Genomic DNA, 24035 nt, shown 5'->3' with positions numbered 1-24035 from the left:
GTAGCCCAACACTACAATCCCCATCTATTTATATTTCCTTCGAATCATGGTGTGGTGATGGCGAAAATTTTTGAAAATCAAGACACCTAGATTCACGCTGCTCTATATCCTTTATTCGACTCATACCTTTCTGGCTAGCCTAATACTGGTGGCACGTCCGCATATTTATTTGGCCTCATTTGGTTATGCTTTGATGAGCCACCTTCTATCTCAATCAAGCTCTTCAGGGATTCCTAATTTCAAATAAAGGCTCTACTTGTATAGAGCTCTCCATTCGCCGCATGAAAAGTAATATTAATAATGTCATTCATGTGGTCTTTAATTTGGATAATAAATAGGACTCTTATATCCATTCTATTTGATTATATAATATATTATCTATTTTATATATTATATATAGTTTATTATCTATTATATATATCTAATATATTTAATATATATAACATATAATAAATTATATATATATATATATATATATGCTAAAATGAAGGTTCTGCTTGTGCACAGCTATCTATCTGCTATTGTATATCTTATCTAATATATATATAATTAAAATGAAGACTATATTATATGGATATCTATATTAATAATATTATTTATACAATTTATATATTAGAAAATAATTATATTTTTTGCATCTATTACATTCTATTTTGTTTATATTTATTCTATTATATTTATCGTATATTACATTTCCAAAATAATCCAAAAAAAACAAAAGAGGACTGTACGTCTGTACCCCGCGGTGCGGGGTATGAGTTAGTTTCCTTCGATAAAGACAAATCAGTCGACAGCTTGCCTCCCTGGGAAGGGAGTCGTTAGAAAAGGAAAACGACGTTATAGAAAGAAAGATGGATATATAGGATATTACACCGTTTACGCTGCCCGAAATGACCATTCTTTCTAATTTATTCTCTTTAGAATCTAAATCACAGCAGCGTATCTATCGGCCGATCAGGTCCCAGCAGCCGCAATCTGTTCTCCCCGACAGACGGCGAAGGCAAGGTTTAAAATGCGGGAACTGGAATTTGGACATCTCTCGCAATTCCAGGGCGACCTCGGAAAAAGCCGTTCTTGTAAATTTACGCGTATCATCTCTTCGTCTCTTTCATGCGAGAAAGCGGACGAAGGGAGAGGAAGAGAAGAGAAAGCGGACGTCCGGGCGAAGGAAAAGGAGAGGAGGAAGAAAAGATCTTTGGACCGCGATTGAGGCCGCTGAAGGGAAAAGATCTCTTCTTTTTGAAGGCCGAGCCCTCTCCCTCTCTCGAACTGTCGTCGTCGGCGCCGCACTGATCGAATCCTGAGGCAGGGAGACGGAGAGGTAGATATTGGCGGAGAAAGAAGGGATCTGGAAGGAAACTAGGAGAAAGATTCGATATATTTGATGAGAGAAGGACGAATCTTGAATTTTGCTACTATGGATATCTTGCTTTAATTCTCTGTTCCGGTGTTTATTTTTTCAGGTGGACTTTTTGGTTGGGGTTTTGAATGGTGTTGGAGGAGGGCGGATTGAGAAGCTTATTGGGATCTTGACCAGTTGAGTTCCGAAATGGTATGGGATCTTTCATCTCATGATCAGGTTGATTCTTGATTTCGAGTTCATTTGATTGACTGGGTTTAATTTCTCGAGAACTTCAATGGATTTTGGAATGTTCTCGGGTCTTTTGTGTTGATCGAGGAGTTCAGTAGACTAGTAGAGTATGATGAGCTACACGAACGTAAAAGGAAATTTATGCTATGAACTTCACCTCTTTGGGTAGAAGGCTCATGATAAGGCTTAAAACTGTAATTTTTTAGCATCTTTTGTTTTGTCAATGCTTTCTATCAATTATCTTCTTCAGTCCCTCAGATGATTTTAGATAATTCGCTCCTTAGCTGGAGGGTGTATTAACATCATCTGATAAAAACCTGGTTTTTGGCCAAATTTCTTGAGTGATGAAGGCTATATAGATAACGGTATATAGTTTGTGCATTTCTACACTACTTGTGACCAGTTTGTGCTCTTCTTACATGACAGGCGGCTGCAGTCCACGTTGAAGTAGAAGCCCAGGTTTGGGTCGAGGATCCAGATGTAGCTTGGATAGATGGAGAGGTCATTGAGGTCAATGGCGACCAAATTAAGGTCAAGTGTACTTCTGGAAAGACGGTCAGTACTCATAACTAAGGGTTTTGCACATTTTTAAACCCTTTTTTTTGTTTATTTGGATGATGCTGGGTCCTATGTCAGCCTTCATTAATTGCTTGTACTGTAAATTTAGGGTCCTTCTTTATGAGAAGAGTCTTCATGGGCTAATCTGGTTAAAGGAATACATGAAAATTTTAATTCTTCAAATAATCTCTGTTGCATCATAGATGTTGGCAATTATTAATGAAGATGTTGGCTCTTCACTGCAGGTCATTGCCAAGGTGTCCAATGTCTATCCTAAGGATGCTGAAGCATCTCCTTGCGGTGTTGACGATATGACAAAGTTAGCTTATTTGCACGAACCAGGAGTTGTTCAGAACTTAAAATCAAGATATGACATAAACGAAATCTATGTAAGGAAATTTTGAATAATAAAAGCTACTTTACATTTTCACTTAAAATCAAGTTATGACATAGATAAGATCTATGTAAGTAAATATTGAATAATGTAAGTGAGGTTACTTTTTCTGTTTTCTCTAATGCTATGTTTTTTTTTCCTTCTTTTTGCTCTCTCTCTTCCATCCTAAAGTGAACATAGTGTTGGCATCATACTTGTTATGGTAGTGGTTGTTAGTGGACCTCATCTATTGGAGGCTGTGTTTGTTTAATTTTGACATCCTCTATTAACTATTTATTAACAAATGGTGATCGATAACTTTGTTATCAGACATACACTGGAAATATATTGATTGCTGTGAATCCTTTTCGAAGATTCCCTCATCTTTATGACAGCCATATGATGGAACAATATAAAAGGGCAGCATTTGGTGAGCTAAGCCCCCATCCTTTTGCTGTTGCGGATGCTGCATATAGGTATGCTTTTCTGCTCCCTTTGACATCTTAAAAGACTAATTTGTCTTGTTTGCATTGTGAGAGTGTATTCTGCCAATGCAGACTTATGATTAATGAGGGAGTAAGCCAATCAATTTTAGTAAGTGGAGAAAGTGGGGCTGGTAAAACAGAAAGCACCAAATTGCTTATGCGTTATCTTGCTTATGTGGGAGGTAGAGCTGCTGCTGAAGGGAGGACTGTGGAGCAGCAAGTACTGGAGGTGTGATAGATTTTGGATTAGACTACCAAGTACCAACTAATTCTTTCTTGAAAGTTACATTTTCCTCTGCATAGTGCACATGCCAGATTTTTAAGGTATCTTGATTCCTTTTGTACAGTCCAATCCTGTCCTTGAAGCATTTGGCAATGCAAAGACTGTGCGAAACAATAACTCGAGGTAGGAATCTCTCATTACAATGCTTCACATCTATGTATTTGTAAATGTACATATCTTTCATTGGCTCGATGCCCATGGTGAATTTCTTGCATGTATCAGTCGTTTCGGCAAATTTGTTGAGATTCAATTTGATCAGAGGGGTAGGATTTCGGGAGCGGCTATCAGGACATACCTGCTTGAAAGATCTCGTGTCTGTCAAATATCTGATCCTGAGAGAAATTACCACTGTTTTTACATGCTTTGTTCTGCTCCACCAGAGGTATTGAGACTCTTAACTCTTTATCAAAATTCTTATTTTCCCATGCTTATTGGTTTTATGTCAAGATAGGTATTTCTTCTGCACTATTTATTTTTCTGATATACTTTAGTTAAGAAAACCAGCTAATGGAAGGCTGCAATCTCCATGGCATATCATACAAACCAGGCAGGTTGTAGCAAATGCTGATGATGCTATTGAATTGCCACTAGATGGATGCTTCTATATGGAACCAAGAACCTGTAATCTAGTTAAGTTATGCATGCTATAGAATATTCCTTTAAAAGAACTCATCTTGCATAGTACATCCAGTTTCTTATTTAGGCTATCAATGGGCCGAGTTAGGCTGGGTCAGCCTAGGCTCGAATCAAGCATGGTATTTCAAGCTCAGGCCTGAGAATCAAGCTTGAGGGTCCCAGACCTAGCTTGGGTCTGACACGACCATATGTAATATTTCATGCTAGGCTGGATCCAAGTCATGCCCTATTCTTCTTAAGCTAGAAACTCATTTTATCCCTAGATCGGAATAATTCAGACCTCTTGATTTTGGGCTGGATTGGGCTTTTTGGTTGAAATTTCTAGCCTGAGCTTGATTTTCTTGGGCTAGGTCATCAAGCTACTAGGGCCAGCTCAACCCACTGACAGCCCTATTCCAAAAGGGGAATATAAGAATGCATTGCCTTCATTGTGCTCTACAATATGTAAAAGGAATTCCAATATAGGGCATGCCTTTGCCTCTATTTTGGAATATGTTATAACTGGGGATGAAAATTTTTATGTGGATAAGAAGAATTTGAAGAAAGACAAGATGATGTTGAAAGAATAGTAAATAATTGTCATAGTTCAGAAGTTTCTTTTGTGCATTGAAGATAAATGGATTCATTATTTGAAGTATTTCACTTTTTGTGTGGCATTATACCATATATTAAATTTTTGGTGGAGATGATATGAAGAATTTTTCATGTATCATCCATGCTCAATACAACGCCTAGGTACTAGGTATCAGGGAGTTGTGTTATCTCTGTACATTTTGCTTCATTTAAGTAGTCTAACACTATGTATAGCATAACATAGTCTGTTATAGTATACTATACTATTCCAAAGCATGTCGCAATGTATAAGGCACCCGCCATTGTAGAGTCTGTGGAGGGTCAGATATACACATCTACCTTTGCATGCTGAGAGGCTGTTTTTATGTTTCGAACTCATGGCTCCTAGATGACAATGGAGTATCCTTACCGTTGCACTAGGGCTCGCCTTTACTATACCACACCATAATACAATAGAATTTGATCAATACCACTATTAAGATCAAAAACATTTGTCTATGGTATTTAGTCTTCAAGAATGGTTTGAGGTGAAGATAAATGATAGAAGTAAAGAACAAAAGAAAGAAAAACATGATAAATGGGAGTAAAAGAAAAGAGAACAGCAATTCACAGTGTTTGCATTAGATTATGTTATCTAAACTAGGGCTTCCATTTTATAGTCAAATGAATAACAAGCATACCGCTAGGTGAGGAATTTTGCTTGCTGGAAAATCAACTGATTTCCAAATCTTATTTGTGTTGGGTGAAGCTATTCCTTCTTCAATTACTTTGTACTAGCCAGAATCTCGCAAAGGTCACATGGACAAGCATAGGACAGATCATGGATTGCCATACCGTCCCGAATTGTTCGATTCAAGGCGCATTGTACGGTACTATATTGGAACTGGGATAGAAAATAATATTCGAGTTATCTAGGCCTCATACTAACCTGTAATGAGGCTTACCAAGACATACGTAGGTGAACCGGGGTGCATATCGATCTGTACCATGATAAAAAGTAAGAAAAATGACTCGAGAGTTGTCTCGGTGCTAAGTACATACTGTACCAATCTATACCTTACCGAACTAGTAATGTACTAGTATGGTACTCGAAGTCAAGATTGCAGACCTTGGGACAAATACAAAGGAAAGGCTATGGAAAATATTTCTATAAAGCAAAACGGTTACGTAAGGAGATGATTACAAGTTTATCGAGTAAAAGAGTATACAAAAAATTACTTAGACACCTCCTCAACTTAGAGCCATTTTTACTTGGTTCCCTTCCAGTTTAAAAGTTTCAAAGTGGTCCTTCAAGTTAGTTAAGTGGTTTAATCACTTTAATGTGATCCCGCCGTTCATCCATTTACCTGGGCTCACGGAATTCTATCATGTGATGGTCATGTGAAATTTCTAGGACTGAAATTCTCTTATGAGGAGTGTTTGAGATGGAGAGGAGGGATAAGGAGGTTTAGAGAGGAGAAGTAGATGTTCGAAGAGGAGGAGATGGTGGGAGCAGAGTGGGGCTCGGGGCCATGTTAGATAAAAAGGAGGGATAGATAGGAGGGTTGAGGATAGTATCGGGGTTTAGAGAGGAGGAGAATGATGTGTTGGAAGAGAAAACGTGGTGGGGGATCAGGTTAGATGGAGAGGAAGGATGGAGAGGAGGGATGAAAATTGTATCAAGGTTTGGAGAGGAGGACATGTTGGAAGAGCAGATGGTGGGATTGGATGGGGCTTGGGTGGGACCAGATTCGATTGAGAGGAGGGATAGAGAGGAGGGATATGACAACGGGCTTTAGAGAGGAGGAGGAGGAGGCGGGAGTGAGAAGGGATGAGAAGAGGAGAAGAGGAGAAGCGAGGATATTTTTGGATAAATAAGCTATTCTGATGAGGGAAAAACTATCCTTTATGATGGTATCTTAATGACATTGGATGCCGGAGAGGGCTCAGGACCACATTGAACCCCTTAACTAACTTTAGGGACCATTTTGAAACTTTTATAACTGGAACGGTTCTAAATGAAACCGGTCCTAAGTTGAGGGGGTGCTTAAGTAATTTTCCCAAGAGTATATTCACATTCAAGGGTTAATTGGAATTTATTTTTTAAGCAACTCTTGGTGTGTTTGCAGAGCTTGTTCATTATTTTCCTTATCTTTTATCACATGTAAACCTTGCTGGGTTTTTCTTGAACTATATCATTTGGTGAAACAATAGCAGATGGTAGTGGAAGATGTATAGGTGATGGAATAGGATTATTAAAATCAATTGGCTGAGTCTGGATGATTTACATGCTATTGGAAAAAAAATTGGAAGTACTTTCAAAAGAAGTGACATTGGTGGTTAGAAGATGAATATTAGAGATTGGGTCATAATAATGTGCTGAGTATCCAACAAAGAGACTTAGAAGCATGAGATCTAACTTTCAATAGACCAATACTAGTGCAAAAAAGGACTACCAAAGACCCGAGGAAGAGCAACTAACATAGAATTGCAGGTGAACAATCTATTGTATGAAGAAACCAGTGAAATAGAGTAGACAATTTGATTGACTAAATGACATGCATTGAAAGTTTTTTTTGCCTCAGAACATTTTAGAAACATGCATGCACAAGAGCAATGCATAAAAAACTTCAATAATAGGATGATTCTTTCTTTTCGGCCATTAATATGGTTATCGAGTATAGGATGCAAGCTGGCTGGTATATTATTCCATGTCTTCAGTAGTATTCCCTGAATTGATTGGAGAGATACTTTTTAGCATTATTAGGATGAAAAACCAAAAGAATTTAGCTGCAATTAATTTTGAATTTTCTTCTGTATGGTTTGATATGTTGATGAAATTGCTGAGTGGTCTTTCATTAAATAAAACCTTGTCATCTTGGAGTAATCATCACTAAAGGCAAGAAATTGTTGAAAATGATGAGTATTTTAAGGCCTAGCATTAAAATATTATAAGAAGCATTGGTTCACACTTCACAATATGCAGACATGTATAAATCAACAAGAACGAGAAAACACACTATGATGTTTATTTTGATGGCAAACTACTATGTGAGACCATGGTATGCTATACCGTACCATACCGGACGGTACCGAGCATACCGTACCGGTTCGGTATCGTTATCGGTGCAGGTGGCATACCGACTCTTGGTACGTCCAAACAATTTTGTACCGTACCGTATCAACACTATACTAGTGTGGCACCGGTAAAGGGTCCGGTACCGGTACGGCGAACCTTGTGTGAGACTGACTCGAGGAATGGAACCAAGGGTTGAGAGTCTTGAGACTTTCATGGATAAGCATTTTCCTTAGTGTGAAGAAAGGCTTGAGCAATGCTTACCAACAAAGAGACTTAGAAGCATGAGGTCTAACTTTCAATAGACCAATACTAGTGCAAAAAAGGACTACCAAAGACCCGAGGAAGAGCAATTAACATAGAATTGCAGGTGAAGAAACCAGTGAAATAGAGTAGACAATTTGATTGACTAAATGACATGCATTGAAAGTTTTTTTTGCCTCAGAACATTTTAGAAACATGCATGCACAAGAGCAATGCATAAAAAACTTCAATAATAGGATGATTCTTTCTTTTCGGCCATTAATATGGTTATCGAGTATAGGATGCAAGCTGGCTGGTATATTATTCCATGTCTTCAGTAGTATTCCCTGAATTGATTGGAGAGATACTTTTTAGCATTATTAGGATGAAAAACCAAAAGAATTTAGCTGCAATTAATTTTGAATTTTCTTCTGTATGGTTTGATATGTTGATGAAATTGCTGAGTGGTCTTTCATTAAATAAAACCTTGTCATCTTGGAGTAATCATCACTAAAGGCAAGAAATTGTTGAAAATGATGAGTATTTTAAGGCCTAGCTGACCCCTAACTATAAGAAACATTGGTTCACACTTCACAATATGCAGACTCATACAAATCAACAAGAACGAGAAAACACTCTATGATGTTTATTTGATGGCAAACTACTATGTGAGACTGACTCGAGGAATGGAACTAAGGGTTGAGACTTTCATGGATAAGCATTTCCTTAGTGGGAAGAAAGACTTGAGCAATGCTTTACCATTAAAGTTACTTCTTGCCGTTCTATTAAATTCACAAATATCTACTGATTGTCTTCTGATTCTAAAATACACAGACTAAAGGATAAGTGATTTTTTTAAAAAAATGGAGTTTATTAGGTTACCAACATACATCAAAAAATTAAATGCAATTGTGGCATAGATGACATAAAAACTGGTTAGAAAAGGCTAAGGCATGCATTTCCTTTTCTAAATACATTTGAGAAAGTAGTAAAGTACCATTGGCTAATGTGATCAAAGGACAAGAAATTGAAGTTAACTAGTCATGTAACATGTCCTAGTTTAGATCAAAGTTATTATGGCTCAAGGTGCACCAAGGTCTCTTGGAGCCTGGACACAATGTCAGGTATGCCCCTTAGTGAAGTAGGGTGCAATATATATACTTAATTACAAATCTATATGTTTGAATGTATGTAATATCTACCAATTTATATGTGTATGCATATGCATATATGCAGATATGTATATTGTGTGTATTGTGTTTATTTGTGTTATTTTTATATATTTCTTGTTACTTTTGTTGACAAATATGTTTAACATCATGAATTTATTAATATATGTATGTACTAATATTTATATAGATACACAAATAGATAATTGTGTATATACATAAACATAAGCATACACACACAAATAGATACTATAAACAAATATACACTCATAAATATGAGTATAAATATGTCTGCATTCATACATACATGGTATGTGTATACTTATTCCTATTTATGTATATATGTGTATATGTGTATGTTTGTATATATGTAAATCTATATATTTATATATGCAGTCATGCTTGTATATGCGTATGTATATGTATTACATACATATATGACATGTATATATAATCACAAACACAGCACATACATATATACTTGCAACTAGGGGTGACAATTGGTCACGTCAAGTTGGGTTCTGGTCAAAAATACACTCAATCCATATCCGACCTATTAATAACCAGGTTGGAAAATGTAAACCTATTCCCGACCCATTTATTTTATCTAAACCCATATCCACCCACCTATCCATTTTAATTTTCACTCATCAATCATACATATAACTAAAAAATAAAGCAAAAACTGTTATTCAAAGATCACAAATAACAAAATCAAATTTGATTTCAAATATATCATCATAATCACAATAAACTTAAGAATTTATGATTCATAAGAGTTATAAACTAGTTAAGGATAAAATTAGCTAAAATGCAATATCATATCCTAAAATCCCATGGCCTACCTTGTCCATCAGTCTCTATGATCTTTCTTTTTAAAGTGAACCGAACTATATAAAAAATTAAAAAGTATTAGTTGTGTTATATTGGGGAGCTGCTTAGTCCCTGATTGGATCATCCCAGGTGACCCATCAGGCCCAGAGCCTAACCCAAATCCACCTATGTATCATCGAGTTGATTTTGGATCAACTCAGAACCAACCTGGTTACAAGAAAAGCCCCACCAACCCATTTATTTTGGGTGGGTTTGTGCTGGTTACCCCTACTTGCAATGATCTACAGTCATACACACCCCACACAACACAATCACAAAGGCGCATCTTTGTTGTGCCTTGGTGCCTCTGTGAGACACACAAAATGTGCTTTTTTGTGTGCCTAGATGAAGTCGTAGCCCATTGTGGTAGATAAGGTGCTGAGGTTGCGCCTAGGGGCACCTTGCACCTTAGATGCATCCTGGACAGCACTGGTTTAGATGTCTCATGGAAATTGCTAATGCATGGCAGAGAGAGAAAAATACCAGTGTTGGCTAACGTGGCAGGTAGAGGAGTTGGAGTTAAATACAGGATAGTTGCTAACTCTTTATAATTTTCACATGATAGTGTTATCGAGCTTCCAAAGGTCACTGATGTTGCGAGCATTTAGGTGTTGTTTCTTTAAAAAGAGGCCTCCGTATGTGCTGGTTGAGGATCCCCATCAGATTTCCGCTATATAATTTGGACAGTTTGTGATGATAACATTTCTTGGCTCCATGATTTCTGCTACAAGCTCCTCCCTGATCATGACCATCTTGACATCCATGATCACCATGACCTCATCACTCATTATACTTTCCACTTGATGCGAAAAGGATAAATCTAGATCACATTGTGTGGATGCTGTGTGTGCAAGCAAGCACGTTAGTGGCGATCACAAATCTCCACCACTTAAAACTCTTATTTGTGTTGCTTCAGCTTGTCATGATCCAGATCTTCTGTGAGAGGCTGATAGACTTTGATCTCTGTGGTCAACTGTCTTGAGGTAAGCATAAATCTTCACCACGTAAAACTTTTCATTGTGTTTCTTCAGCTTGTCATGATCGTTTGCAAGAAGAGGCTGATAGACTTTGAACTCTGTGGTCATACCTCTCAAGGGACTAGTGTTCTTCACTACGAATGTCCAAAGAAAAGAAAGAAGAAAGAACAAGATATGAGAGGAGAGATAGAGAGAGAAGCAGCAGCAGCAGAATGCATTATCTGTTCTGATCAAGTCATTGCATTCCACAGAATGCATATCTGTCAAGATCAAGTTGTGTCCCTTTCCATATCTTAATTAGATTCACAATGTCTGGTCCATGTAACTAGGGTGAGATGTAATTCTGTCCTAACAGAGAAATGACAATGACAAGCCTATAACCCTCTTTTATGCAGTTTTTCTCCAACATAAAATCTTCAACAGTTTTTCTCCTCTTTTATCTGTTTTTGGTGGTTGCTGTTTGTGTTTGTGTTCATGCATGAGTTTTTTTTTTTGTGTGTGTGTGTGTGGGATTGAGTTTTTTATGCAATAACTCAACAAATTTTCTCATTATTGTAAATTTAACTCTATCTACCTGAAGTTTGGAAAACAGAGTTTATGGAATTACCAGGTTTACGTTGTCTATAAGTTATATTTTGTTAGAACAGCATGATTCCTTGCATGGGATAATCTGCTGGCCCAAGATCGTAAAAGAAAGAAAGAAGAACATGAGGATTGCAAGAAAAAACAATATTTGAGAGAAGAAATTTGTAATAAGAATAATCATGGGCGCAACTCGATTCCACTCTTGGCTCTTGCTCTTGGAAAACAAAGACGATGCTAAGGATGCAAACTAATTCATTATGCTAGATAATATTAATAGAAAACATTTATATCAGTGAGTTCGACCAAGCCTCATGCATGGTTCCTCCAAGACCCAAGTACTAAAGAAACCCAGTCATCTCAATGCTAACTCAGAACTCATACAACAATAAAGGATGAGTACTCACCATTAGCTAAACATAATACTTATTTTAGTTCTTTAACTAACCTATTCCAAAGCTAAATCCAAAAGACTCTAAGCTATACTCTGATCCAAATTATACGATAAACAACAATTGTTAACAGCATTTCCTCAAATGGTTGTCAAAACTGCAGAAGTTTCTGTCAGAAAATTATATCAGATACTTGTTCAGACAGATTAATATTGATCTGTCACAAGGTTGCTGATAGGACAATAAGAGACTATCATTCTCATCAATCTATCATCTGCTATCATTAGTGTCTTCTGTTTTCTTGAGTACCGCAGCATGCAAGAAGGTAAACTGGAAGGAGCTAAAACTAGCCCAAAGAATATAGAAGGAAAAATAAGTTGAGGTTTTGAAAGCGAGAATAAAAAATCCAGGTTTACTATTTTGTTTTTTTAGAAAAAAGTGAATAGAGAGGAGATAGACTGTGGAGACAAATTAGGTTTTATAATATGGACCACATTCATGTTTCTGGGTGCCATTCTGTGGTAAGCATGAATCACCACCCTCACATTCCAGCAATATGTCAACTAATCTCAAGCACATTTTGTGGAACCTTATTCTCTTATCAACTACTCGAACAATTGATACAGAAGGGTTGACTGATTTTCTTGTTATGTTTTGTGTAATGCTATCCAAGAAAACATTTCTGAGGTTTCCACAACTGCTATGTTGTCATTGTCCCTTAAACTTGGTATCTTTAAGTTTTGCATTTCAATTCTCTCGTATTGCTCTTGACTAAAGTTTTAATTGTGGTCTGCCAACCAGTTTGTATGGAAAGTTTTTATAGTTATACTGACATTTTAAATGTCAATTTTTCAGGACATTGAGAGGTATAAACTGGAAAATCCCAGAACATTTCATTATCTTAACCAGTCTAACTGCTTTGAGCTTGATGAAGTAGATGATTCTAAGGAATATTTGGCAACTAGAAGGGCTATGGATGTTGTTGGAATTAGTTCTGATGAACAGGTATGATTTTTTTAGCAGTGGTTCCACTGGGAAGAAAGATCCCCCAGCATCAATTATCAATCATTTGCTAAGAAATTTTTCCTCATTTTCTTTGTCATGTGTTTGCTTTATTCAGGATGCAATATTCCGGGTTCTGGCTGCGATTCTTCATCTAGGCAATATTGAATTTTCTGAAGGAAAGGAAATAGATTCATCCATACCCAAAGATGAAAACTCCTGGTTCCATCTAAGAACTGCTGCTGAGCTTTTTATGTAAATCCCCTCTTCTTGTAAATATCTGTACTTGTGAAAATCAGATTAGATCTACTTATTATCCTGAGAAACTGCAATGCAATTTTTCGTAGGTGCAATGTAAAGGTGCTTGAGGATTCATTGTGTAAGCGTATCATTGTAACTCGCGATGAGAGCATTACAAAAGGTCTAGATCCAGAAGCTGCAGTTCTTCGTAGAGATGCTTTGGCAAAGATTGTTTACTCACGGTTATTTGATTGGTAAGCATTAATGCCATAGCTGAATAGTTTGTTTTGCAAAATGGTGTGATAATAATTCTTTCAATATCTAGTTCAAAAATGGTTCTCTCTCTCTCTCTCTGTGAATTTAAGATGCTATCCCAGTTTTTTATGCTGCTGAATCCTTTTTGTTATTGGTTGCAGGATTGTGAATAAGATTAACAACTCAATTGGTCAAGATCCTAACTCAAAATTCCTGATTGGGGTGCTGGATATTTATGGCTTCGAAAGTTTCAAGACAAACAGGTGCTTAGCCGGTATGCTTTTGCATTCATTGTTAAAGCTGTCAAAATCTTGATGCGAGCTGCATCAAAATTTTGAAACGATGTGTGAAACTTATGAATGTCTGAGTCTTGATAGAGATGGCTTTCAAATGCTTTTTAGTGTAAAGAGCAAAATCAAGAGGTTCTTCTTAGTCATATAAAAAAAGAACAAAAAACTAATTGTTGAGTTTTCATAATGAAAAAAGAATCGTTTTGTTATTTTCAGATAGAGTTGTCTATCTTTCTTGTAGAGTTTGAGGGAAAAAACTGATAGACATTCTAAAATGCAACTAGGTGATAGAGAACAAAAATGAGGTTTCCAGCGCTAAATCTGAGACTATTAGATGCATAAAAAGGAGGTAAAGGTTACATGAGGAAAAGGAATATGTTGTAATGAGCAAAGGGTCCTAAGAGTTAATGGGCTTTAGGTTCAAGTAGTAGAAAAGGGTGAAGAGGTAGATTTTGCTTTCAATCCGAGACAGATTCTGAATCTCTGATAGTCTGATTAATGGTATAGTGCTAGAAGCTTTTCTGAACAACCTATTGCTTAGCCAGTCTGTTTGTTTTAGAAGGTTTCTTTTTAAGAAAAATGTTTCTGGTGTTCTCATGTGTCGTGTATCAGGATAAAGAATTAAAAAATTAAATATATGTTTTATCCTTTGATTTGATTTACAGAAAGAGGTTTTTTTATTTCTCAAGTCAAAATTTTAAAATCTTTAATTTTCTTTATTATGTTTGCTTATATGGAGAAATATTGTATATGCAATTATGCATCTATAAGAATGAAGGTAATAAACTAAATTGCTATAATAACTGTAGAACACAACTTATGAGCCAGTCAATGAAACTATTGGAAAGGGTGATAGAATAAGTATGAAGAAAGCAGCCAACCATAGAGGGCCATTTGATTTATGCTATGAAGGTCCACAATAGGGGATCTGTTGTTTAGGTCATTCATCAATATATGGAGAACAAACATTGTGCACGTGGTTTTATGGACTAGGAGAATGCATGTGATATGATACCAAGAATGATAATTTGGTGGGGACTAGAAAAGAACAGGTTGCATAACGAAATTATCGTAATGTGTATGCTGATGCTTTGACAGGTTTCGAGAGAATGAGTCTAAATGTTAAATTGGGTTCATGAAGAAGATATAAGAGAATAATGGCTAAAAAACCAGTAAATCAAGACAAGAGAGTAGATGTAATGCATATTTAATGGGCTAGGAATTGTAGATGAATTCCCAATCAAGATGACAGACAAGAGACTTCACAGTGTGATCAGTTTGATGCAAAGGATTTTTTGTACAAAAAAAACAAAGCTATAAATGAAGATATATTTTATATAATGGATGATGTGGAGAGGTGCTTTTGGATTGTCATGATTGTTCCATTGCGCAAAACAACACTAGGTTCTGCAGTATTAGCTGATTGAAATTGCTGGGAAATAAAGTAGATCCAAGCTACCAGAAAAATGCAGAAGAAGGGTGAACCTTGAGATGGGTGTACGATAATATTAGAAAGGATAAAGTGAAGAGTTAAGAACAAATATATTCGGAGGTTTAGTAGTTAGTAGTTACAGCAATTTAAGATAGTAATGGTGAACTGGAAATTTGGATGGTATGGGTAAGTGAAATGAAGATTCAAAGAAGTTGTAGTAAAGTTAGTTGCTCCCATTTGTGTCTAGAAAGAGGGGAAAATCTAAGCTATCATGGTTGAAAATGAAAGATGTGAGAATTAACATTGGAGAAGTTTAAAGTTTATACTAAAACTAGAGCTAGTCCTTAACAGGAATATTGGTGGATCTTGATTTGTAAAGTCAGTCCCAACTAGTTGGACAAGGCTTAATGAATAGGATTTGACGGTTTGACCCAATGTTTTATGTCTCAGTATTGGGTTCCATACCAGTACCTTACTGGTATAATACAGCATGATGCGGTATGCCTCTGTATTTACCCATGGTAAAGGTGATAAATCGGCAGAACACTTATACCATGTGTCGGTGCAGCTTTTTATCAAGCCCTTGTATCATAGCTGGTCCCTACCAGGATGGTATGGTATGCTTAGTACAACTGGTATTTTTCTGGTACATAAAACCATACTTCTACTTATTGCTAAATTTTATGACGATTGTTTTATTTTGTGATTTACTGAGTTCATAATTCAAGTTCATTGAGTTGGAGCAATGAAGTTTTTAACTTCATCTATTGTTGTATGGAAAAAGGTGTGGACAAGAATTAGGGTTTAAAGATATAGACTCAAAGATTTAGACACTTGGGGCAGTAAAGTCCACCATTGGAAGACAAAATTTTTAATTATCACTCCTGGGGCAGGGCTATGTGTTCTTCCACGCAAAACAACCTACTCTTTTTATATCGGAGGTCTTGTATAATAGAAATTTGAAGTCTTGACAAACAAAATCTCATACAAATTAACTTAAATTGTAACTGATAAACGGGCAAACTTGGATCAAATTTCAGAAAGGGATCAAACTTGGTATACTTGTGGAAGGATCTAATTTGAATGATAGCATTTTATTGCTTGGATGTGCATTAAACAGATGATGGATCAAGTTGCTATGGGTTGAGATTATGATTTTCATCTTCTAACCAACTTAATGAAATACACAAGGTCAGTTAACTGCTTCAATAACTCATTTTCTATTATTTTCTGTTCTAAATATAAATTAGTATCTAGTGACTGGTTGAGTAAATGGATATGTGTTTGTTGGACGGTCTAAGTTTCTCGACTTCCACTATAGAACTTCCACCTAAGCCTCCTTTGGATGAGTCACGCACTAAGGACAAACTTCCTCATAAAGCATACAATCCTTCTGCCTTCATCTTTTGACCAATACATTTTGAAGTGGGTGGTGGTTTGTACAGACCCTTGTAGCCCTTTGTCTATGTCAACCACTCTAGAATTTTCTGAGGCAAATTTCCTCAATTGTCATATTCTTTAGCAAGTTATATTTGATAATAATGTTCCATTGTTTTCTGTTCTTGTTGCTTTGCTAGCATATTCGTTTGATATAAATATCTCACCTCAACGATTCCTGTTTAAGGTTCTAATATGTTCATCATTTGCAGCTTTGAGCAATTTTGTATTAATCTTACAAATGAAAAACTGCAGCAACATTTTAATCAGGTTTGAGTATGGAAAATTCTCTTTGCAAACTTTAGTTCCCTATCAGATAGACACCTAGGATTTAAATTTGTTTGAGTTACTAAAATAAGTTCTGATTCTGTTTCTTGGAACAGCATGTTTTTAAAATGGAGCAGGAAGAGTATACCAAAGAGGAAATCAACTGGAGTTATATTGAGTTCATTGACAACCAGGATGTTCTTGATCTTATTGAGAAGGTTCATTCTGACAACATCATTAAAACAGTACCTACATCAAAAAATTAATGTTTTCCCGTGATTGTTTTCCTTTATTAACTAGGTTGTATCACATAATAGTTGTGTTAGATTTCACAATGTCCAGCTAACCAGCATTGAAAGAATTCCAAGGACATATTTGATATTTTTATGCACTGTCAAACTTGACTATGGTGTTTCTCCCTCCTAAAAAGCAATTTAACAACACTAGGGGTAGGGGTACTAGTCCAATTAGCATGGAAATGGAAAAGAGTTGGAGTACATATTAAATGTCAAATCTTTGGTAAAAGATTTAAATCTTCTAAAAATAAAGGATCATTTTAATAAAAAAATCCACACTGTTGGTATTCATCTATATATCTATTAAGTTGCTATTGGTCGAGATTTCTAACCAATGCATCAAGTGGATGCAAAAATTAATAGTTACACTAGCATGCTATGATGGCTATGATCTAAGGATCTGATCTCATTGAATTTCGATCTATACAAGTTTTAAGATGTGTAGATCATGGTAAATGGTGTGGATATTCAATTTACATAGACTGTAATGTACTTTAGCACACTAGTACAATTCATACCATCTGTTATTCTATCCACTCAATGCATAGGTAGAGGGCTACCAAAACCTATGATTTTTTGTTTCTATGTATTTTTTGTACTAGAGTTCATGATCATTGGTGTGGATCATCAACTAGGAGGGTCCATCATCGATTTCAAATATTTGAATCTTTTACAAAGATTTAATGTTTTATGTGTAGTCTAACCCTGTAGGAAAATAGCTGTGAAAGTTCTGAAAGTCAAAATCTTGTTGACATACCCATTTTGGCTAGATAAATTTGGATTAACTTCTTTAGAAACTTGAAGAGTATCCTTGGTACCTGTCATTAATTGTTGCATTATTCCTATGACAGGCACAATGTGCTTTCTTTGCTGCTATATAAGAAGCCTTGATCATCTAAGTTCCACATATTTAGTACTACCCAATGGAACATGTTCAATGCACATTTAAGGAAAAAGGTAAAACAACATAAAAATATAAAAAAGGAAATTTTGAAATAAAAACTTAAAACAATATAAAAAATAAAAATAAAAATTGGAAAACAGAAAATATATAATTATAATTAAATTTTAAAAATTTAAACTTTGGAATTTTAAGAATGAATAAATATGGAAGTGGGCTTAATAGCAAGAAATATGAAAAGAAATTTTAGTAGGGGAAGAGAGAGAGAGAGAGAGAGAAATATGATCTCTCTTTCCCTCTACAAGTCCTTTCCTTGACTTTTTTTTTCCTTTTATTTTTTATGGAGTGAAGAGTATTTTGGAGTTGAATGGAAGGTATTTGGGAAAAAGTGATTGACAAAATCAAAATGTGAATATTTTAAAATTCCAAATTTCTTTCTCATAATATGATCAAGAGTCTTACAGGAAAATAAAGAAGATAATAAAAAGGATTAGGCCATGATTGAGGGCAAAATGGTTTAATTTTATGGGAAAAAAGTTCAAAGGAAAGCTAAAGCATATTTGAAAGCATATCTAAAATGAAGGTTAGCACTTAGCAGGAAAAATTTCTTCCAAATGACATAACAATCTGTCATATACTGAGATGTAAGATGGAAATCTAGTCAAATTGATATGAGACTTCTTAGAGATCTTCTTCTATTCTATTTTTCAGATATCCCGCAAACGCAAAGCATGTTGGATATTAAATGCCAATTTCTAGGAAACACAAAATCTATTTCACAATTCCAAACAACTAACAAATGCTTGCTTGATGACTAAGTTTGTCTCAGAATCTTTGTGCCTCCGTGGTTTAATTTGTCTTGAAGCACATATTGGGCATGCTTCTGTAATTATCCTATCATCATATTGCTAAAAGATAGGAAGCAGAAAGTGCAGAGCAAGGAAAACATTTGTTAAAAACCGTCATATTTTTTTTAAAAAAAATTGAAATTTATATATTTCAAAGTTCATGTGTGTGGATATAAACTCACTAGCCCATCAATATGGTTACAGGTCATACTTCACAATTGGTTCATGTCTGAAGCCAATTCTTCTGAAATGTATTGTCTGAATGTCTTCTTACTGCTTCCATTCAAGTCTTGCTTTCTATTTTTTCACTACGGGCTTCTTTAGGTAGACCACCTCACATGGTTTTCCCTTGATATAATGTCTATATCCATTAGATAGCTAATCTAATATCTTTTCATGCCTTTTGGAATGGCTTCACATATTGTTATTTTTAGGAGCTTCATATAAGTGTTGAAATGGTAGATAACTTCTGAAAAGGGTTGCTGTAGTTGTTATTACTATCAAAATTCTTTACGCAAAGTACTTTCGCCTGCCGAGTGTTAGGATGCCAGGATAACATGACTATGATCTCATTTTTCAATGGTTCAATGGAAAAGGTTAATGATAAATCACTGCTTTTGGAAATTAGACTAGCATGATTCGTTGTAGTCTTATCCAGGGGTATGCATGGGTTGGATCGGTTTGGAGATATACCTGAAACTGAACTAATTTAAATCAGTTTCTCAAACCGCAACCAAAATTGAACTGACCATCTACAAAAACCACTGGAAACCAAACCGAGAAATTCGGTTCAGTTTGTTTTAGTTTATCGGGTTGATGTTCAATGGGCTACGATAAATAGACCGGGCTAAGTCTGAACATAAAAATTCCATTTTATATAGCGTTGATGTTCAATGGGCTAGGCTAAATAGGCTGGGCTAAGTCTAAACGGAAAAAATCTATTTTATATATAAGAGAAAATATAAGGAAAGATTTAAAAAATTGAATATATTTATACACACATATGTACACATATGTATGAGATTGGGTCGGTTCGGTTTGAATTGGTTTTTTAAAAACTCAAACCAAAATCGAGCCGAATTTTTCCAGTTCAAACCTTTCTCAAATCGACATCAAATCTGATTTTGAAAAAAACTTACATAAACAGAACTAAAAAGACCAGCTCAGGTCAGGTTTGCGGTTCAGCTGGATTTTCGCACACCTCCAGTCTTGTCAACCTTACTTGTTCTTTAATTTGATGTTTCAGGATAAATAGGAAAGGTTACTGTGGAAGAGAAGGCATAGCACTTTCCAGAAATGTATCTGCTTATTTTTTTTAATCATATCACTTTTTCTTGTTAAATTCTAAATCAATGTTGAAAATGTTTCTGCAAAAAAATTCCACCTTTTTTTGTATATTTTCAGGAATTTGTTAAGAGGCCATATATGAAGCTTCCTTTGGGTTTGTTTGTGTTGATATACATCTAGCTATGTGCTGTTTGTTAAGAGGGCCATCTGCCTATTCATTTGCTGACACAATTTGTCACATGACATATGTTCAATAATAACTGGACCCTTTCAGTTTATGATATTATGCAATTATCACCTTCTCAGGTTCCTACGTTTTAACTTTTAATTTTGACTTTCAGAAACGTGGCGGGATCATTGCTCTTCTGGATGAAGCTTGGTATAAATACTATTATAATTCTTTCACTTAAAAAAGAAATTCCTATGAAACTTAATAAATTAAGATGCTAAGACAGCTGGATTCTTTTTTCATTCAAGCTTGTTGCCAAGATCAACGCATGAAACATTTGCCCAGAAGCTCTACCAGACTTTTAAAAATCATCAACGCTTTAGCAAGCCCAAACTAACTCGTTCTGACTTTATCATTCGTCACTATGCTGGTGATGTAAGTAGCTCCTTGTTGTGCTTTTGCCTTCATGTTCATTATCTGGATGGATAAGTATATAATACGAAAGTCTTCTTTTCATCTTTCAGGTCACTTATCAGACAGAGCTGTTCTTAGACAAGAACAAAGATTATGTTGTTGCTGAGCATCAAGCACTCTTGAGTGCTTCTAAATGCCCCTTTGTTTCGGGTCTGTTTCCTCCTCTCTCTGAGGACTCATCTAAATCTTCAAAGTTTTCATCGATAGGCTCAAGGTTTAAGGTACAACTATGATCTTTTTTTTATATGATGTGCACTTCGTACTTAAATGGTCCCAGTTATCGCAGAAAATACATCTGTTGAGTGCCACTGTATCTACAACTTTGCAGCAACAACTGCAAGCTTTACTAGAAACTCTAAATGCCACTGAGCCGCACTATATCCGCTGCGTTAAACCTAATAACCATCTTAAGCCAGGAATTTTTGAGAATATCAATGTTCTGCAGCAGCTACGATGTGGGGGTAAATTTTTAGGCACCTTTCCTTTTCACTTCATATACTCTTTTCTTACTTGATGATATCTACACCAATGCTCATGTTGGCAACTGTATTGTAATTGTCTTTAATATAGGGAGTGCTGGAGGCAATTAGAATAAGCTGTGCTGGATATCCAACAAGACGTGCATTTGATGAATTTGTATATCGTTTTGGCATTCTTGCACCTGAAGTTTTGGATGGAAGGTGGCTACCTGAATACTTTAGACATGTTTCCAGGCATTTTGAGTAAAAACTGCTAGCACATATATATTTATTTGTTTGCTTGTTTTCTGTGGTAGTTGTGATGAGATCACTGCTACAAAGAGGTTGCTAGAGAAGGTGGATCTTAAAGGCTATCAGGTAACTATGGAAGTCAACACTTCTTTGCAAGTTTCAAGATTGACTCTGCCAAAATATTTAATTATTGACACATTTCTTAGAAAGGCCTTTGTCAATTTTTCTATCATAACATACAATTCTACATTTTGTAAGCTCATGCTTATTTATAGTTCATCTTGAATTAAACCAGTTTACACAGAACGTGCTCTGATTCTATATATAAAGCATTTTTTTGAAACTTGTTGTAAACTTAAAAATGGTGTAAGAAGACGTAAAGGAGGAACAATTAAAGGAAGTACAATAAAGAAAGGATAAAAGAGGGAATGGGGTTACTAAGGTCCATTTTGTTTCTACTAGATTTTTGTTGTACTATTCTTTTTATTACTAGTTAACTTGGTATCTTGGAATGCAGCGAAGGAGCACCTCAATCACTTGACAACAAGAAATCATTTCACTGAGACCAAAGTAACAACATAAATCCTGATAATTTTCTGGATTTGAACTTTAGCTGCTACCCTGAACCCTCTAATCTACCGGTCCAGCTTTTCGTGCAAAAGTTGCTCTGCTATTCTAAATTGTACACTTTGCAGAGGGTTAAGGTTCTCATATTGTGTGCATGATGACACAGTGCTAGCATGGTATATGAAGTTATGAACCATGCCAACTCTTGAAAAACATCAACATTGAATGATCTATAAGCATGGTACGCTGTACCGGCCCGAATCGAGTAATATAGGATATACTGTACCATACCAGTTCGATACTGGTACCCAGTACGGGTGGCGTACCGACACTCGGTATGCTAAAAAAATTCCGTATTGTGAAAAGATTCATGACCAATATGCCAAAAATACTATTTATTTCCTTGAAGATAGACTAATACAAACCAATATATGTTGTACCTATACTAAAACTTGTATCGGTTAGCTACCAGTTCAGTATAGTATCGAATTGGTTCCGTACCAACACACAATATCAGTGTCCACCGAACTAGTACCGGTAGGTGTACCGGTGGCTTACCGGACTTGTTCGAACTAGCCACAGTGCGCACGGCGAGCGCGAGCGAGTGAAAATGCCACAGTAGCACAGCTACAGTGGCATTTAATGCCATTGTAATGATGCTGTAGCTGCACTGTAATGATACAATGGCATTTAATGCACTGCAGCTGCACTGTAAGGATACTGTAGTTTGCATTGTAATGATACTATAGCTGCACTGTAATGATACTGTAGCTACACTATAACTGTTACAGTAGCATTAAATGCCACAGTGAACCAGACTCAGTGTCGGTTCGTACCGAGTCCTGGTCGAACTAGACAGAATCGGTTCAGTTCGGCCTTGTACCGGTGCAAACCGGTTCGCATCGGTACACCCTCCGTACTGCTTGGTTTCGGCCCCTATGGACCAGACTGGTCAGGGACCGTACTGGCCTAGTACGGGCTGAACCGGCCGGTACGGACCAGTTTAGCATACCATGCAGGCATGCACAATATGCTTGGGCATGCCGGTCATCAGACCGACACCTTTTTTATTTTTTTCAATTTTTTTTTCATTTCAAGATTTTTTTTGGTTTTGTCGAGTTATGTTGATCTTAATTTGATCTAAAGGTCTGCAATCTCGGTACCAAGTACTGTAGCGGTATGTTACTAGTTTGGTACGGTATGGTCGGCACAATACGATACACACCTCATAGTCTCATACCAAGACAACTTCCAATCACTTTTCTCTCATTTATTATCATGATACCACCCGAAACCGAGTGGTACAGGTTGGTATGTTATGGTATGTGCTCCAATTTCGGATGGTACCGAGTGATACGAGATGGTTTTGGAAAGTTTGAACAAGTTTGACTTAGGTACCAAACAGAATCTCAGTATTGTACTTTGTACCAGTACCAGTATGGTCCGATCGGTACAGGTTGGTATGGGCTAGTACGGCAAACCTTGCTTGCACCCATAACACTTGGATGGGTCTCTATGAGGAAAAAATTTTGGTGTCAAAAGGGTCCACTGCTTAGATACATACTTGCATCTAATGCACATAGCTGAGTCCATGTAACATAGTATATCAAAAGAACAAAGGATTCCCAACATTGACCAAGTAATGATGAACCTTGTACTTGAATCAGCATAGACAACAACTAAGGCTTCAATTATATATGTGAATGAAAGGAAAAGGAAATATTTAAAAGCATAGATATGATCTTCTATGGATATTACACACAGGTAATATTGATGATAAAAAGGGAGGAAAAAAGAACTAGAGAATCCATTTGATGTGAATCCTCTGACCCATTGTCTGATGACTCTGATCTATAGTGGATTGAAAATAAATCTAAAAAAAATAATCTGCTGATTTATCTATCTTCCTATTAACAATATAACTGAGAATGTATTATTATCTGATTTGTAATAATTTTCAAAAGCAAAAAAGCACAACGAGAGAGTGTCCTATGTTCGAGCCCCAAACTAGGCCAGGTACTTAATATATGGATGGGATTTCCTCCTATTCTTAGGAGAGCTAACAACTGT

The 24035-nt window shown here is 36.1% G+C and overlaps 1 protein-coding gene across 1 annotated transcript; it reads left to right on the top strand.

Annotated features, from left to right (window-relative positions):
• The first annotated feature begins 963 nt into the window (after positions 1-963).
• Positions 964-21802, top strand: LOC120106723 (myosin-6-like). Its single transcript, XM_039119767.1, has 20 exons — positions 964-1321; positions 1464-1552; positions 2018-2146; positions 2395-2538; positions 2853-2998; positions 3080-3236; positions 3355-3413; positions 3513-3672; positions 12646-12795; positions 12911-13047; positions 13140-13286; positions 13449-13550; positions 16659-16716; positions 16830-16931; positions 20387-20424; positions 20523-20649; positions 20739-20909; positions 21017-21149; positions 21263-21368; positions 21464-21802. Exons 2-20 carry the CDS (start codon positions 1550-1552, stop codon positions 21681-21683), a joined length of 2289 nt encoding a protein of 762 aa, XP_038975695.1. The 5' UTR covers positions 964-1321; positions 1464-1549; the 3' UTR covers positions 21684-21802.
• The last annotated feature ends 2233 nt before the right edge of the window (positions 21803-24035 follow it).

This window comes from Phoenix dactylifera, unplaced genomic scaffold (genome assembly GCF_009389715.1).
Source record: "Phoenix dactylifera cultivar Barhee BC4 unplaced genomic scaffold, palm_55x_up_171113_PBpolish2nd_filt_p 000611F, whole genome shotgun sequence".
NCBI lineage: Eukaryota > Viridiplantae > Streptophyta > Magnoliopsida > Arecales > Arecaceae > Phoenix > Phoenix dactylifera.
Note: the sequence above shows the minus strand (reverse complement) of the source record. Positions and strands in the feature narration are given on the sequence as shown.

Coding starts and splice junctions, on each gene's coding strand:
- LOC120106723 (XM_039119767.1), top strand. Junction 13,551..16,658: donor GAAAGTTTCAAGACAAACAG/GTGCTTAGCCGG, acceptor CATCATTTGCAG/CTTTGAGCAATTTTGTATTA. Junction 21,369..21,463: donor CCTGAAGTTTTGGATGGAAG/GTGGCTACCTGA, acceptor TTTCTGTGGTAG/TTGTGATGAGATCACTGCTA.